The following is a 16499-nucleotide window of genomic DNA, read 5'->3' as shown; positions in this document are numbered from 1 at the left end:
GGACGGAGGGCACATCCCCTCGCACCCGGCGGCGGGGGCATGGCGGCCGACGGCGGGGGGCGACGGCGGCCCCGCCCCTCCGGGCCTTCCCGCCGGAACGGGACAGGACGGCCCTGCCCAATCCGGCCCTGCCCGCCCCCCGGGCCCGGGCCCGACCCCGCCGCGCCGGGCGAAGAGGGGCGTGCGCGCCGCCGCGGGTCAAGCGCCGGGCCGCGGCCAGACGAGCCGAGGCGAGCGCCCGCCGGCCGGCTGCGCCCGGCCGCCTCCGCCGCCGTCCCCTCCCTCTGCGCTGCCCACCCGGCCTCCCGCCGCCATCCCGCCTCCTGCCCGACACCGCCCGCGCCCGCCGCCCCGGGCCCGTCCCGTCCCCGCCCCACCCCCGCCGCGGGGCCGCGGGCCGGGCGGTGCAGCCGCGGAGGCCGCCCGCCAGCAGCGGCCGCCGCTCCCCCCCGCCGCCGGGCAGGGGCGGGCTCCGGGCCGTACCTCACGGGCTCTGCGGTCATGTCTCCGCCGCCGCTGCTCGGTGCGGCCGGCCGGGCCGGAACCGGGCTCAGGCGCTGAAAGGAGACAAAGCCGTTATTGCCACCATCGCAAGCTCCGCCGCCATCTTATCGGAGGGAGGCTGAGGGAGACCTGCCTCCTGCCGCCTTCCTCCTTCGCCGACTCCCATTGGCTCCTTGCCGCCCCCAGCGATTTTCTAATTGGGCGGCTCCGACGGGGCCTGTTGCTAGGGTCGTTCACGTCACCGTCCCAACCTTCCCCGCTCTGATTGGCTGGCGGGAGGGTTACATCACCGGCAGGGGCCTGACGTCACGCACCAAGTCCCGTGACATCATTTCAAAACAAAGTGTATTGACGACTTTGCCCAGCAGGGGGCTCCAGCCTATGGGTGCCCCGACGGCCTCGGCCATTGTGGCGGGAGCCGAGCCAGACGCATCCCCTGCAGGACTGTCACGGGCGACAGGGGACGGAGCGAGCGGCGACAGCGAGGGTCGGGCCTCACCCTGTCCCCAGCCACCCACTTCATCGTCAGAGGACTGCGGCTTTGGGCGATTCTGCAACCTGGCTTCAACAACATCAAGTTAATCGTGGCATTTAAATACAACAGCCATACAAAGAGTAACACTGCAACGCCAGCCAAACTCTAGTAACAGCACCAGAATGACCCTAATCCCCTTTGGGGACCAGCCATCGAACTCAAAGCAGACCAGGACATGAGCACGGAAGCGAGCTTGGGAGGAGACAACTTCCCAAGTACGGAATAAAAAGACAGCAAGATATGAACAATGTAAGCTATATTGAGAATTATCGACGTTGAACTTGTTGAGCAGCACCCAAGTTACACTCCTAGCTAGAGCTTCACTTAAGCCCAGCTTTGCTAGAACTTTTTTAAAATCAGAAAATTCTTTAGATAAGGAAACACATCATTTGCAGCTTCACATAAGCATGCCAAGATAAATTTTCCCTGCTTGTACTAGCAGCTTCTACGTTCCTGTCAGATGTTAAAATCTGTATTGAAAAGAAGGTAACTGGAACACATCCCTGTTCAGAGGGAAAGAAGTTACATGCTTTCATGAGAAGGCTACCGAACTCCACTGGCTGCGGTTTTCAAGTAAACTTCCATCTCCCCACATGATCAAAACAGAACGGACCACCAAAACCAAGTCCAGTACCACACAGAATTTGAAACAGGTGACAAGTATTGTTCACTATAACAGACAAGCAGTTTTGGAAAAATAATATATTTTTCTGCAGAAACTAAAAAAAATGTACCAACTCCCCTGGTTTCATAACGCAATGTGCGAAATACGAGAAAAAAATCCTAAGTGAAAGTCTTGTCATCTTATGTATAACTACTCCTTAATATCTATTTCATTCTAAAAGGCAATGATAATAGAATAACTAGCATTTTTGCACTTCAGCACACACAAGCTTACACATCCCAGGGAAATTGTATAAACTGGTCTAAACGTAATTTGCTTTAGAATTTAACATTTTACCCGAGAACTGCATCCTGTATTTGCTGAATTTTAGTAATACCAAACAGCAGATTTAATAACAGCTTTGTTAACAAATGCTATCTCATGGTCAATGCTACAGTTTTAAAAGACGAAAGCATCACCTGCCTTCTAGCTAAATTTTGGAAGGAAAAAAGATAAATCCGTGTTAACTGGCTGCTACAAATTCCACGAAAAAATTGCAAAAAGCCATTTTATTTTTCTGCCACCAGACAGATGAATTAAACCAGAAGCATTACCTATTTTTAGCTCTGCATTAATATTCCAATTGTGTGATTAAAATAAGAACACAAAACATTATTTTCCTCTTCAAGGGATTTACTCTGCTTTATAGACTAATATCCTACTGATTTAGAATAACTGCATAGATGTATTTATTACTTTTACTCTATAATATTTTTTTCTTTTACTATTTCCTCGGGAGAGGGAAGAAGGTATTTGAAAGCAGCTTAAAAAACCAAATTTGATTGCCTCCAATTCATAACATATCTAAAGTTACACATGAAAAAGAAATCCTGTTGTGAAAAAAGGTCAAGATAAAGTAAGAATGGAAATGTTTCCATCGCCCAACAATTACTGCAGAAGACAAAACCTGATACTATCAAGAGGTTGTCAAAAACCAGACTGTAAAAGCACACTGAAATCTGCGTATGGACAGATACCGCGTGCATCCGTAGAGAACCATTTTGCACATCTAACGTACCTACAGTTACGCTTCCCCAGCACACAGGGCCCCTTCCCCCAGCGCTCTACTAACAGACACTGCTGCCTGCTCCAAAATTCCTGGAAGAATGAGGATTCAGAGCTTAGTTTGCAGGACAAACCAAGGGCCACTGTAGAGTCTCATCACACTGATTATTTTTTTTCATAATGCTAGTAATTAGTTTTCTTAAGTAGATATTAGCCTACTTTCAAGAAAAATGGCTGAAAGACATGTATAGTAATCAATTGACAAGAGAATATTTTAATAACTTTATGTGCTCCTGACCTAGAAATACAAACTACATATACATCTTTTTCAGATTATTACCTGTGATAAGAGTAGCACAAGTAATCCAGAACAATGGAACACTATGCTTAAATTAGTTTTATAGGAATGGTCAAGATCTGAGCTTTTAAATGGAGTAGATTATGTGCAATGAAACTCATTCTCTATTCGTCAGAGAAAAAAGCATGATAAAAACTGAAAACAGATGACTGCTTACCCAAGAGCCTGGGTTTGTTCTTTGTTTTGCTGTTATTCTGTTCCCCTTAAAGTTCAAAGCGATGGTATGGAATCATTTGAGTAGCGGTTTGTATTTGCTAATTAAACCTTTGCAGCATGAGAAAGCAGTAAACATCAAGGTCCAATACAGAAAAAAGTGCCAGTACTTTTCCAAATCCTTTGTGAGAATGAATTTCTTATAGCAGATGAAAGCACTTTGAAATTTTAACTTCTTAAAAAAAAAAAAATCTGATTTCAGCATAAGTGATTTTCTGTTATAGACTGGATATTTTTTAAAACACACTATCAGAAACCATTGCTAACAAACCATGAAGGAACACTACAGACCATTCTTTTCTCCCAACAAAGTTTGGCTACAAGATGCCACGATCTAGCATAATCTGATGTCATGGGCAGCACACCCAAACAAGCACATGTGATTCAGGCATCTGATTTTCTTTGGATGTTCCAAATGTTTAGAAAATTAAGCAATTTGTTTTCTTCACTACTTCTAAAACTTGTACTTTGATTTGTCAGGAATATCGACTAGGAATAAAAAAATTACTGTGATGCTTACTTTTACACTTTTTTTAACAAGGCTCAGAATAAGGCTTGCTGCACATTTGGTTACATCTCCAATAGTTGTGACCATAAAAGCATCTACATTTTTCTCCTAAACCCTCTGGGCAGCCATCATCTCATCACATTCCCCAGACACCGATGGCTATCCCATTGCCTGCCAAGTTCAACTTGATCTTACCCTCACGTCTGAACGTGCATCTTAACCACGTGACTCAGCCACACGGACATCACCAGCCATGGGATTAATTAAGGTTATTTGCACAAGCACTTAGCTATACCCAGCAGATGCAGACCTGAGCGCGTTTTCTATCTTGTTGGAGGACTAAATAGTTCTGCTCCTGAAGAGCACGTGCTTATGAAGCCCCTCTGTTAAAGGCTTCACTGCAGGAATGACTACCAGGCACCACATTAAGAAGCACGTTCTGTGCTGAACACTGCAACGGTTTGAAGACAGGAGATTCCAGTAAATTGTAGATAACACAAACCATTGCCTAGATTAATCCAAATAGATTTACTATCTTGCCTTGGGCTTAGCTCATCAGAGAACTCCCTAAATTATTTCTAGCTATTATTCCAAAATAATTTTTAAATACACCACAGCCCCTTCTCAAAAGCAGAAAAAGCAGCAATCTTTGAGGCCAGCCACATTAACGAAACCACACAGTCCATTTTCAGCTACAGAATACACCATTTCCTCCTCTTATTACAATAAGTGTTCTCTAAAGGTGAGCTTTTACAGTACTTCTGAGCTGTTTAATGACTCACTTTCCAAAGGAGATGGCCTCATCAAACTCCCAGTTTTAGCATACCAGTTCTCGAATGCATTGCCTCTTCCACCTTTGTTCTACTGGTCCAGAACTGTATTACACTAACTAGTGAGTGAGATACACGTGCCAATGCTCCCAAAGAATCACTCCGGGTACCAATTATAGCTGGCCATTACCTCTCAACTGCTGCACACGTCAAATCTGTCTAGAATTGCATGCTCCCTAAGTCTGCTACAGGTCCTTGCAAGCACTCAATCTTCTTTTGCTCCACTATCACACTTGTTCCCTCCTCCATGCACTTCAGTTTCAGCCTAGAGAGCAGAAAAACTGTTGGAAAAAGTAAGCATTATTTTCATTTCATATGTCAGCATGGAAAAAGAGGAAAATCCCAAACTCTCAACAACTATACCACCTTAAGTGGAAGGCCAACAGGGCTCCACCATCCACCAGCACAATGTGCAACTGTTTAGTTAATATACGATTAGATGCTTTTTAGAGAAATTGAATAAAATATGCACCATGTCAGAAAAACTAGAAACAAGTCTGAAAGTTTAAGAAAAAACATTACTTCTTTAGAACGAGATTGTAAGCCATTCTCACCTGCACTGGTAATGACTGAAGTACAACCAACCGAAACGTTTACTGGAAGGATTGTACCAATAAGGCAGGAAAATAAGCAACAGGTACAGCAGTCCAGAGTTGTTCCAGGCAAATCTATAGTGCTAACTAGATTCCACCTCCAGAAACACTGTTAGTGGATCTGTCGAGGACTCCAGGAAGCCAAGATTTTCACCTCAGGACAGCTGTCAAAGACAAGTAAAAGCCATGCAATCTTTATGCTATTAGTTGGCCACATGAGAAGATCTCCACTATTGACATTTTGGGCTGTAATTTCCCACATAAACACATATATGCTACTAATCCAGTCTACTCAGCCATACTCAGGCTATTTACCATATACAGACATTTTTATTAACACATTGAAGCAATAGTGGAAGAAAAGAGGTTTGTTTGGTTTGTTTCATGTTGAAGTTCAAAAGACACAGGAGCATGGATTAGACTAAAAAATTTTATTGAAACTTGTCCAAAATCGAGTCAGGCACACAATTTATCCATTCCACTAAGGCTTGTCATTCGGTATGGCATAGAAAAATGCATCTCAACAAGTTGAAACATCAAACAACTAGATTAGTGAAGTTAAGGCACTTGAGATGTGTTAATTTAGCAAAATTGCTAAGAGTAACATTCTACTTTGAATGATATAGTCCTTTCCGAGATTCAATCTAAATTCTGTAACCTCTTGAGACAAGGGTGAGGCAGAAGCAGGAGACAAAAGTCTCATCATATTTTCCTCTGACTAGTAACCTCCAAGGCCACCACAGCCTACAGAAGGAAGTATCACTGAATCAGGCTGCAAAGATTTCCTGTAGTACAGGTGCTGAATTACACAACAGCTTGGGCTGAGGCACAATGTCTTTCACTCAAGAATCCATAAGGCAAAGTATCTTTGTGAGATGAGAGGAGAAAACGAGAGAGCAAAAAGCACATGTATTCAATCGTGAGGCTAACAAATCTTTCCTGGGGTAACAATATTTATCCTGGGATTAGATATCTCTGCGCACTCCCATATCCCCCCCAAGGATAAAAACGTCAAGAAAATAAGTGGAGGACGCAAGAACTTACGTAGTGACCAAAAATCTGATACCCGTTGGTTTGTCAGGGCTCTGAGCAGTAACTTGAAAGCCAGTTAGAAACCTTTAATTCATGCTACAGATAGCTAGTCACCTTGGTAGTTTTGGTTTGTATTTTTGAGAGTGAGAGTGTTGGTCAGTATAAGAATTTTTTTTTGGCTGTGAGCCAATGTTTACAACTTAATTTGGCAAAGAAAGTTTTTAAATGAATAATTGAATTAATAACTCAGTTCTACCTGTTGAAAATTCTCCCTTCATCTGTGAAACAACCTCTTGCATCATGCAGCAGTTAAGTACTCTCTCAAAAATGAGATACAGCTCTAGGATATGCACATTCCACACTGGAATTTGGAGTATGGTCCAAGGGTCGCACACAGACTGAAGGAAAAGATTTCCAGGTATATGAAAATGTTTTCTCAACCACGAAAAGGCAGGACAGAGAAGCTATTGTCACCTGCTATGCACAAACAGGAAATAAAGTGATAAATATTTGAAGGAAAAAAACATATGGGAAACAGATTACCCAATTGAATTGAAAGTATTTTTTCTAGTTAGTCTATGGAAATGTAGTTCTAAGCATTAAGTTCTAAATTTCACTAGAAGAAGAGTTGTTTAAGAAGATGTAAAGCTTATGAAAAAGGGATTGCATCTTAATACTCTGTGTCGTTCAGAGCAAATTGCTTGTTATATTTAAGGCACTGCATGTCGTCTTTGGTTCAGTGTTTAACTATCTCATTCAGTGTAAAGAGAGGTAGCACGAACCATACGTATTTAACTCTTCCATTCCATTACACGCAATTTCAGAGTCGCCACCTTTCTGATGTTACAGATTCTGGAATCCTTTAACTCATTAGGAAACTGCAGGAACAAAATAACAAGCATTCTTATTAATTTTATAAGAAACAAAGGTGTGCAACATTCCACTTCGCTTTCAAATATGCCAAGAAAATCAGAATGAGAAACCGGGCCTGATGAAACCTCGAGGTAAGTAGCTGTGGAGAAATTGCTTAAAAGCGAGTCTTCTAGTAACTCAAAAGCCAAGACAACCACATCTTACCTACAACAAAGTTAGCAGAAGGACGCAAGACCATTGCACAGACCAGAAAAAAAGCCAACCAATTATTAAACAGGGAATAGGTTCAGCTCTCCTCTGGTCTTGAGAAAAGTCTTGAGGAAACAACAAGTTTAAAGCAGTCAATTAATATGTATGTAACATATGTAACGGCATGAAAAGGAGAATACCACAATATTTCCTTTGGACAGGCTGGAAAATCATGATATCCATCAAATATTGTTATTTCTGGTCATTATATTGACCAATATTGCCACTCTTTGAGAAGCAACTGGAGCATTTTTAAAAGAGTATTTCCCATCAAATGAGATTTCTGAAAATAGGCCCTTTGCCTATTTCTCCATTCTGGTTTATATTAATATTACCAGACAAGGAAATACCAGTCAGCAGGAACAGATTCATTCATAACCATACAGTCCAGATTAAAAAAAACCCCAAACTTCTAGTATCACTCTCAATCTTTAAGTCTTCATTTGTGTTTACCTACTTCCTTCAAAAAACTCTATGGTGTTGTAGCTGTATTGCAATGCACAGGAAAACAATGACTGAAGCAGCAGCAAAGACGTACCTGTATGGGTAGCCATGGTATTTAGATCTGAAGACAGACAGCAACCAGCTGAAGAACAACACCACCAAGCCAATACCAGCAATACACATGACTGCAAGAGATGCAGAATAAGATTCTGGGAGTGTAACAGCTGTCCCCAAAAACACCGCAGTGACTGGGGTTTTCAAAAACATTCTGTAATATTCACAGATTTGGTCAGATACGACCTCTATTAGAGTCGCTGAGAAGAATGAGATTAACACCAATTTTCTTTCAAATTCCTACTGTAAATCAATTTTATACCATTGCTTTAGGAGAAAGTAAATCCCTTCTTCTCTCCCTTACCAGCAAAATGCTGCAAAGCATCTTTGTATCTCCCCTTCTCCCAAAAGGACTTTGAGTCTATCTTGCAATTTGCTAAGCAACCCCAAATGGTGCCGAAAAACCAAATGATTCACTTCTGCTTAGAGGTGGGAAGTGTACAAAAACCCACAGTGCAAAAGCATTTCTATTAGATAGTGTAATCTAATATCTTTACTGAATATGCCTTCCCTTAGAGAGAAGAGTATTAGTACTTACTTTTTCTTTTCCCCACATCCATGTCAGAAGTAGCAGCTTCGTGGAGGAGTACCATTCCTAAAGTAACACCACCATCTACGAACGCTGTTTAAGGCTAAATCAACAAAATACAATAGACTCAATACAACACACTCATTCCTAATCTTGTAAATTCAGCTCCCACTCCATACCTGGGGCATTAAAACTCACTGGAAAATTAAAGACTTCCCAGCCAAACCAGCAACCATGGGGGGGAAAAAGCAACTGAAAAGCATTCATAATGTCAACTTTTAAGAGAAAATAAATACAAAGTTTAAAGTATAAACTGGAAAGTATAGTAGGTCTTCACACAAAAATTAAAAACATGCGTTTATTATCTCAGCTTGTCATGAAACAGCATTCCCTCCCAGAGAGCTCAATCCACTCCTACTACTGTTTTACTCCACTGGAAAATCCCCAAAGGAATTCAACTTCTGCATTTTACTCAGCTAGTAGAACAAATAAAATGCTTGCAATGTTTAATCCAACAGGGCATCTTTCAAGTAACAATATTTCAGTCTTTTCTAATCCTTAAATTAAAAAAAAATTAAAGCTTGTAAAATTAAGGAAGCACAGAGAACTTAAAAGGCTTGACATTTGCAAAGAATGAATCCTAACAAAGCAAAATAGTGGATCCAGTGGAACAAAAGACAGAATTCCCAAAGATTTCATTCTATTTCACTATAGATGTTCAGTCCCAATCCTCCTCCTGAAATGAGAAATACTTATCATTGACTGCAACGGGACCATTAAGGAATCTTTCCATTTCAGATGCGGTCTACCCTCAGTAGAAGAGAAAAGTGACTTCAACCTACAAGAACCTTGCCAACTTCTACCATTTTAAATGTCTCCAGCAACTGGTAGATTGGGTCCGCAAATGTAATGGATAGCAACAACACAAATAACCATGAACAAAAACTTTCTAGGTTGAATTTGACTGAGTGCACCAGAAGTACAGTAATAATGAGAAAAAGATCAGAAGTCCCCCTCCAAATGGATGTTTTAAGTTTAGAAAAAAATCTTTGATAATACACAGCAAGAAAGTAAAATTCTTTTAACAACAGCATATTTAAACACCAATTGCTGACTTTATATTATTCTATTACAAAACCACCAATGCATCACTTGCTGAAATTGAGATTTTGAGTAGATAAAACAAGAAGAGAAAAGGGAGAAATTAGCAGAAGTCACTCTGTTCAAGAACACTGCTGTTGCAACTGAAGAGACTTGTTAATCATTGTCAAGCAGTGAAGAGGACAGGTACTTTGAATGAAGCTTTGAAATGATGTGCCTGTAATAAATCTGCTATTCTGTATACTTCTGTACTATAAAATATAAACAATTTGGGACTGTGAAGCTGCGAGAAAAAAGATAATATTAAATAAAATTTAAAATCCTGAATAAAAGATACAAGAATGCACAGGCTGACACAGGTGATGAGAAAAGGAAGAAAAGCTTGAGTCAGAGATCACTGAAGTTACAGATGATGGATCAAATATATACATGCGGGAACAGAAGAACACTGAATTTTAGAGTATTCTTATGACTCCAAAGAAATATTTTTATACAAATGAGAAAGGCAAAAGCTCTCAACCTGCAAGTTTCCGCTTGCCTTTCTTGATGGCATAATACTGGCATGGAAAAATCCTGAATCATTAGCATGAACGAGTGGTAAGATTGAAAGTAAAGAAAGTAAGCAAAGAAATGAAAGATCAGTAATAGACAAAGGAATTCAACACCAAAGCAAGAACTAAGTAAGTGAGATTGAAAACATAAGAGACATGCACAGAGGAACAGGGGCTATCCTGAAGAATCTTACGGTTCCACAAAGATCCACATCTTTAACGCTGTATTCAGTTCAGTCACTAAGCAAGGAAGAAGGTGGTGAGAAAGCAGTACACATTTTTCTGTTCAACTTAAAGATCACTGGCACAGGAAAAGCATAGCTGTCAACACAGAAAGGCTCCACAGGCTTCTGCATCAATATCAGGTGACAGCTACGAACCTTGACAAAGTACTCTCATAAAAAAGGCAGCAGCATAAGCTAACAGAAAAACCGTCCCCAACCACATGCTTCTCAGTGGGAAGGATACTAAACAGAAGAACAATGTGTGTTTCTGCCACAAATTGGGCTTGGCTGCTTCCATGGATATAGTTCTGTAAGAGACAAAGAGTAATTGAATTTAGAAAAGACTGGAGTCAACTTTGACACGATTAACAACTGCTGTAGAGCTTGGCAGCGGGTTTTGCACTGTCTCTTTCAGGAGGCAGAACAGAAGTTGGAGCATGAACAATTTCATCTCTTGACCATTGATTTTTGTGGGGAGCTGCATCAAAAATCCTTCTTCTACTATTACACATAATCAGCCCAAAGTACCGTTCAGATTATAGCAAGTGCAGCTACAACCTTCAGGATCCAGATCCCCTGTTCAGCAGGGCAAAATACCGTAATTATGCCCTCCTGCACCCACTGGGATCCAAGTCTGATCCGTTCCCTGACTTAGAGTCTTAGGTTCCGTACGCTGCTCCTCAGCTTAGGGACAGTCTCTTCAATCTGTGCGTGAACCCTGCTCGCTTGGCTCCAGAACCAAGCATTTGAAATCTTTTTCATGGCTTACCAGGAAAAGGAACATCGCTACCAATCCAATTGAAGCTTTATTCTTCGGTCTCAAAAAGGCTTAGGAATGATGTAAACAGAAGAAACAAAAGGAAGTGTTTTCAAGAAAACATTTAAAATATGACAACTTCCACTCAGTAAGTTGGCTCAGTTTTGCTTACGTGAATAGTTTACTAACCAACTGGGGTAACAGAAAATTTGAAATTTGTGAAAGAGTATTATTTCTGAATCCCTTATGGGAAGCTCTACACCCCTATCGTTGTGATGTTATATGTAAGTAGAAAAAAAGTTTGATAAGCAGATCCACTTTTTATGGAAGAATACGGAGGGCCTGACCCACCTAAACGGGCATGAAAGGACATTTCACCAAATTAATTCCCTTCTGAGTAAAATACACGAGAAAAGCCAATGTGATGTGTAAGCACCTGAAGAGATGCAACGCTCTCAATACGTTCTGACATTTACCTTTACCGTGTATCTCATCCTATATTATGTACAGAGCAGTGTATTTCAAGTGATGTTAAAACTGATTATTCTCAAAAATGAGATTTCGTAAGTCTAAGGTCACTAGACATTAATTTACCTCAAGAATCTCAGAGAAAGATGTTTTTATGTGGAAGTCATTAGATGGGTGTATGAGCTAAAAAGACCAGGTTAAACATGAAATTGCCAGGCTCAGCAATAGGATTGTTAGAAACACCTTTATTTTGCTCTTAGCAATTCAGAATGATCATGTCTCTTCAGCACTAGAGATACAATATATGTACAAGACAGAGGAAAGCAAATGTCACAGGTAAATAAATGCTGAAAAGAAAACATGAAAACAAATAGGAATGGTCAAAAGAGGCACAGCAAGTCAGAGAGATGGAAGGGATCAGGTAATTTAAAATAATCTACCGTCGGAACCTAAGCAAAAAAGCATTGTCATTATGCTTCCTCCAAAATGTATCGCTTCTTCTACTTTTACATTTTGGAGAGATGGGGAACAACAGGAAGGATGAAAGAAATGCTTACCTTAGGTTCTGAAGCAAGGGGGAACCCCCCCATCCAAATAACTTGTTAGCAAATAGGTTTGGTTACTCTGTATGCTGTCCTCTTTACCCTAGAGCATCATTTCAGTACCTTCTTAGCTTTTTGTGATTACTAGGATAGTCAAAGTTTGCGCACACAAAAAGACCTTGAACTCTCGGTATTAACACAACAAAAATAAACTCCGCGGTAACCCTTTTAAACCAGTATGTCCCGTTTACAGCAGAGTACCGCCCATACGGCTGCTGTCTAATGCTTTATTGCATGGAAAGCGCTTTGAGCAGTTTCTAACAAGAAACTGAATATACTGCTAGACAGTAGATTAATCTTAATATTTCGCATCTGATTAAGAATTGCACTTCTTAATCTATCTCTTAGAAGCTTATTACTGAGCACAGAAAGCAATACATGTAAAAAACTCCTAAGCAACGCTTGTACTCTCAGAACATCACATCCATACTCTTAGAACTAATGGAATTCTAGGTAATTGTTGAAATTATCACACAGCAATTGCACAACAGAGCACTTTGTTTTGGATCAAGATCAGTATTTTGTGATTTCTCAGTAGTAAGGTACGAGTTTGCAAACAGAGTTTCTTCTTCTATTTGAGCCAAGAAAAGGATAAAGCTAATTGGAAGAAAATCTAAATCTTGACGGAGCTCTAACACTCCGTCTGTTTCAAACAAAACAAAATCCCTCTTTTACAGGCATATTTTAAGAGAAGACAGATCCTCTCTGAACTCATCGACAGCTCTAATTTGCCTTGCTCGCTGCAGGACAGGTTAGCCTCACTGACTTACAAAGAAGGAAGTGAAGAACAGAATTTGCACTCTGACTTGCCTCATTCTGGAGAAATACCACAGAAGTGCAGAAAAGAAAATGAAGAAAACACTTACCACTTGTCCTGTATGAGGATTCTTATGAGCATAAGGTGGACCTCTAATGTGGTTCCACATCTGGCCTGATGTCATTGCTAACACAAAACACTGGAAAAGAAAGAAGAAACAGTATTTAATATGGATTTTTTTTTTAATTTCTTACCCGATTTATTTTCATTTCATACCAAAACATACTGGTTTGGAATACAATCTTAGGCTAGGCATTGTCCTACCTTTTATATGTATAAAAAGCATCTAATCATGCATGAGATGAAAAGACAAAGATCAAATAATATTATCAGACTACCAAAAAGTAAAACTAAATGCACCTCATTTTCCTGTACCAGGTTTAAGCATCTTTAAACACAAAAGCTTTTAAAGACTTGCATTGCTACAAAACTCATGACAACAGGCAGACACGAGTTATAATTACTCACCAAAGCAGCAAATGCCCAGCCCGTTTTGTTATACAGAAAATCCAGATTGCTTCCACGCAAATATACGAGGCCTCCAATGACAGCCAGCAGCAGTCCTAACATCAACGGTCCAGCATAGTTTGGTGGCCTTATCACACGAATCTAAACAGAGGATATTTAAATTATTTTCCCTCAATGGGATTACACATTCTACCCGCACTCCGGCTAACAAAACCCGCAATATATTAGACTGGGAAAAAAATACCAACACACAAAAATTTTCTATATAATAAATCGGACTAGGGAAGTCAGTAATGCTTTTTCGCCCCATTACTGTAACTTCAGTTTTATATACCTTTACCCTACCTAATAATTTAAAGATTGTTTTTCTTCCATAGGGACAAACGAGGAAGAGGGAAGAAGATGAGTTTTACCATCTTCTCAAATACAGAATTACACAAAATATTAGAACACAGAATGTAAGGAAACTTAAAGATGCAGTCATGTGCCCAAACTAGGTATCGCAGACAAGAACTATTTAGAGTATCTGAGATTAGATTGTTAGCCACAGAACATGTATTTCATAGCTGGAATTACATCATAAGGGAGTGCTGCAGAGGTGGTGATGGGGAAAGGCTGTGCATACTTACATTGACATCAGTTCTGTCAGCCACCCAACGAGCAAGCTGTTCAGCTGCAAAGCCGCGCACCTGGAGCTCGTACGTGTCACCCCGTTTAGGCTTCCCTTTAGCAGGAAAGTTAATGAAGGTTGGAGCAGAATTCATGTTTAGCTGCATTTAGAAAATTCATGGAAGATACAGCACCATGAAAGGTCTACTTAGTAACACACAATCCTATTCCTTTTGTATCTTGCAACATCGTCACTAAAGCAATCAGAAAAATAACTATTCAATAAATAGATTTCATTGACAATGATTTAAAAAAAAAAGACAGCACACAGTAGCTTGCATTTCTGTATTTCATAAAAGCAAGCAATATACTCCTGCAATTTCCCTTTTGTGTTCCATGCTGTTTTCTTCCTTTAGTATGGAGAAACAAATTTTTTTTTAGCTCTGTCAATAGCTGTTCCAGATGTCTTAGGAAAAAGAATTGTTACTTCTGAGTAGACTTTTTTTTTTTTTAAAACACAATCGAGCATGCTTTCTAAACTGATTCACATTTCGTTGTTAGTACTCAGATCTATAGCTACAGATTCAAAAGACTCAGACTGAGGAGATTATAATAGGTAAATAAAAGTAGTTTTTATAAAATGCAGTTCTATCTTTTCCTAACACTGTTTTTCCCACAGCATTTCAGGGTTTTTTAATCTGTTTATAAATACTACTTTTGGGAGAGAAATCTGCAAAATAGGAATATATACAATAATCTATAAAGGCCATAGCTTGATGAATTTTTGGTGTAACACTACAGGAAAATTTAACAAGAATAACAACTTCTCCAGTCCAAAAGCTTCCATTTAATAAAATACCATTGCCTAAATTGTGTAGCTTTTAAATACAGAGGAGCATCTCTTTTAAAAAAAAAAAATTTGCAAAACTATAATGAACTATTAATTTGATCTACAATTGCAAGCGTACGTGGAATGTTCTCATATGTTTAAAAAAAAATCTGGTTACCTAATGTTAGTAGAAGAGCAAAATGATTGGGTACTTGAAATAAGTTAACCAATACTGAAAGCCTGATGTATCATTCTCTAGTAATCTAAAAATTGTAATAGCTGTTCCTAACGACATCGGTGCTTTGTCTTGCCTCTTCATGTATCATAGAAGAATTCCATTAAAAATTACACTCTAAGTTATTACAGGAGACAAAGTCAGAAGAAACAGTCAGAGAAGGCAGTTCACGCCTTGCGCCTATTCCAGATTTGTCAGTTCTGTTAATGTTACTGCCAACATGCTACTGCCCTCTGCTCTTCTCATTTCTTCTGAGTGGCAGCTTTTAACTTTTCAAATATTTCTTTAATCATTGTAACACTAAATTTTGCACACATCTTTACCTTCTGGCCCTCAGTCTCCAAAACCCAAGTTAAAAATAATGTTAGAAGAGAAAAAGACAGACATTACCATCTGAAATACATCTGAGCCTTCATCAAAATCTACCATAGCAAAAAAAATCTTATTGGTAAATGCACTGGAATATCGCCAGGAGTTTGCCAGAATCTGGTATTCCTCATCAGCTTGCCTGTAAAACACACAAAGTGAGATGCTGTATCAGACATCTGTCCAGAACACAAGTTACAAAACAGCTGAGGGAGCTATAGCCACCCGCCCCATTAATGGGTGCATCCCACACACCCCTACATTAATTTTCTAGTGTTAAAGTTTAAGGCCAGACACTTATCTAACAATCAAGTGAAGCATCTGGCACCGCTGTTTTTTCAAATGCAAGGGCAAGTTTTGTTGAGTCCATGAACACAAGCAGTGGTAATTTCTAATTGAAATTTGAAATGGAACCCAGCAGCTCACAATTCGCTAGCCCACAGAGCACCATAACAAGTATAGGTATGCCCTCTTTTCCATGTCAGAGAACAGGAAACTAATAATTTCAACTAACTAGGTATAAAAATCATCTTTACAGACCTCTGCCACCTCCAGATTAATACATGAAAGCCATAATATGGTTAACGATCCAGCATATTACAATTGTAAATAAATAATTGCCAATCAACATATTAATTAACAGCAACTTTTTAGACTGCATAGCCAGAAGTAATTCTACAAACATTTTTTCAGCAGCTCGTGCCAGGAAAGTTGAGTTTTCACCCTATCTTTCTCCAGAAGCCTTTCAGTGTGCATATTGTTTCCGCAAAGCAGCAATTATTTTAGGAGGGAGATAAATAATTAAGGACTATGTTGTTTTCTCACATACATATTACATGTATATTTCCACACATTTAATTTCAAAGATAATCCTACTATAATGTGCCCAATCAAAGATAATCCTACTATAATGTGCCCTAGCATATTCCTCCCACGTACATAAAAGTTTTATCCTATTCTTAAATTTAATTTCCTACAAAGCATATGATGACTTTCGAGTTCTAATTTAGGACTAAATTAA

The 16499-nt window shown here is 39.9% G+C and overlaps 1 protein-coding gene across 10 annotated transcripts in view; it reads right to left on the bottom strand.

Moving 5' to 3' along the window:
- Window positions 1-16499, bottom strand: part of LOC309595950 (dolichyl-diphosphooligosaccharide--protein glycosyltransferase subunit MAGT1) — a 106717-nt gene that overhangs the window by 88829 nt on the left and 1389 nt on the right. For 7 of the 10 annotated variants that reach the window (XM_082323560.1, XM_082323567.1, XM_082323568.1 and 4 more), the window contains exons 3-9: window positions 15503-15620; window positions 14069-14209; window positions 13440-13580; window positions 13021-13110; window positions 10572-10635; window positions 8461-8535; window positions 7903-7993 (exon numbers count right to left, since the gene is read on the bottom strand). In XM_082323560.1, coding sequence (XP_082179686.1) covers window positions 7903-7993; window positions 8461-8535; window positions 10572-10635; window positions 13021-13110; window positions 13440-13580; window positions 14069-14209; window positions 15503-15620 — 720 coding nt within the window. Of the gene's footprint in view, window positions 1-483; window positions 709-5626; window positions 7121-7902; window positions 7994-8460; window positions 8536-10571; window positions 10636-13020; window positions 13111-13439; window positions 13581-14068; window positions 14210-15502; window positions 15621-16499 lie in introns of those variants that run through there. The other 3 variants (XM_082323570.1, XM_082323569.1, XM_082323566.1) reach the window with 2 other exon arrangements.

This window comes from Platalea leucorodia (genome assembly GCF_965183815.1).
Source record: "Platalea leucorodia genome assembly, chromosome: 10".
Lineage (NCBI taxonomy): Eukaryota > Metazoa > Chordata > Aves > Pelecaniformes > Threskiornithidae > Platalea > Platalea leucorodia.
This window is presented reverse-complemented; position numbering and strand designations above follow the sequence as displayed.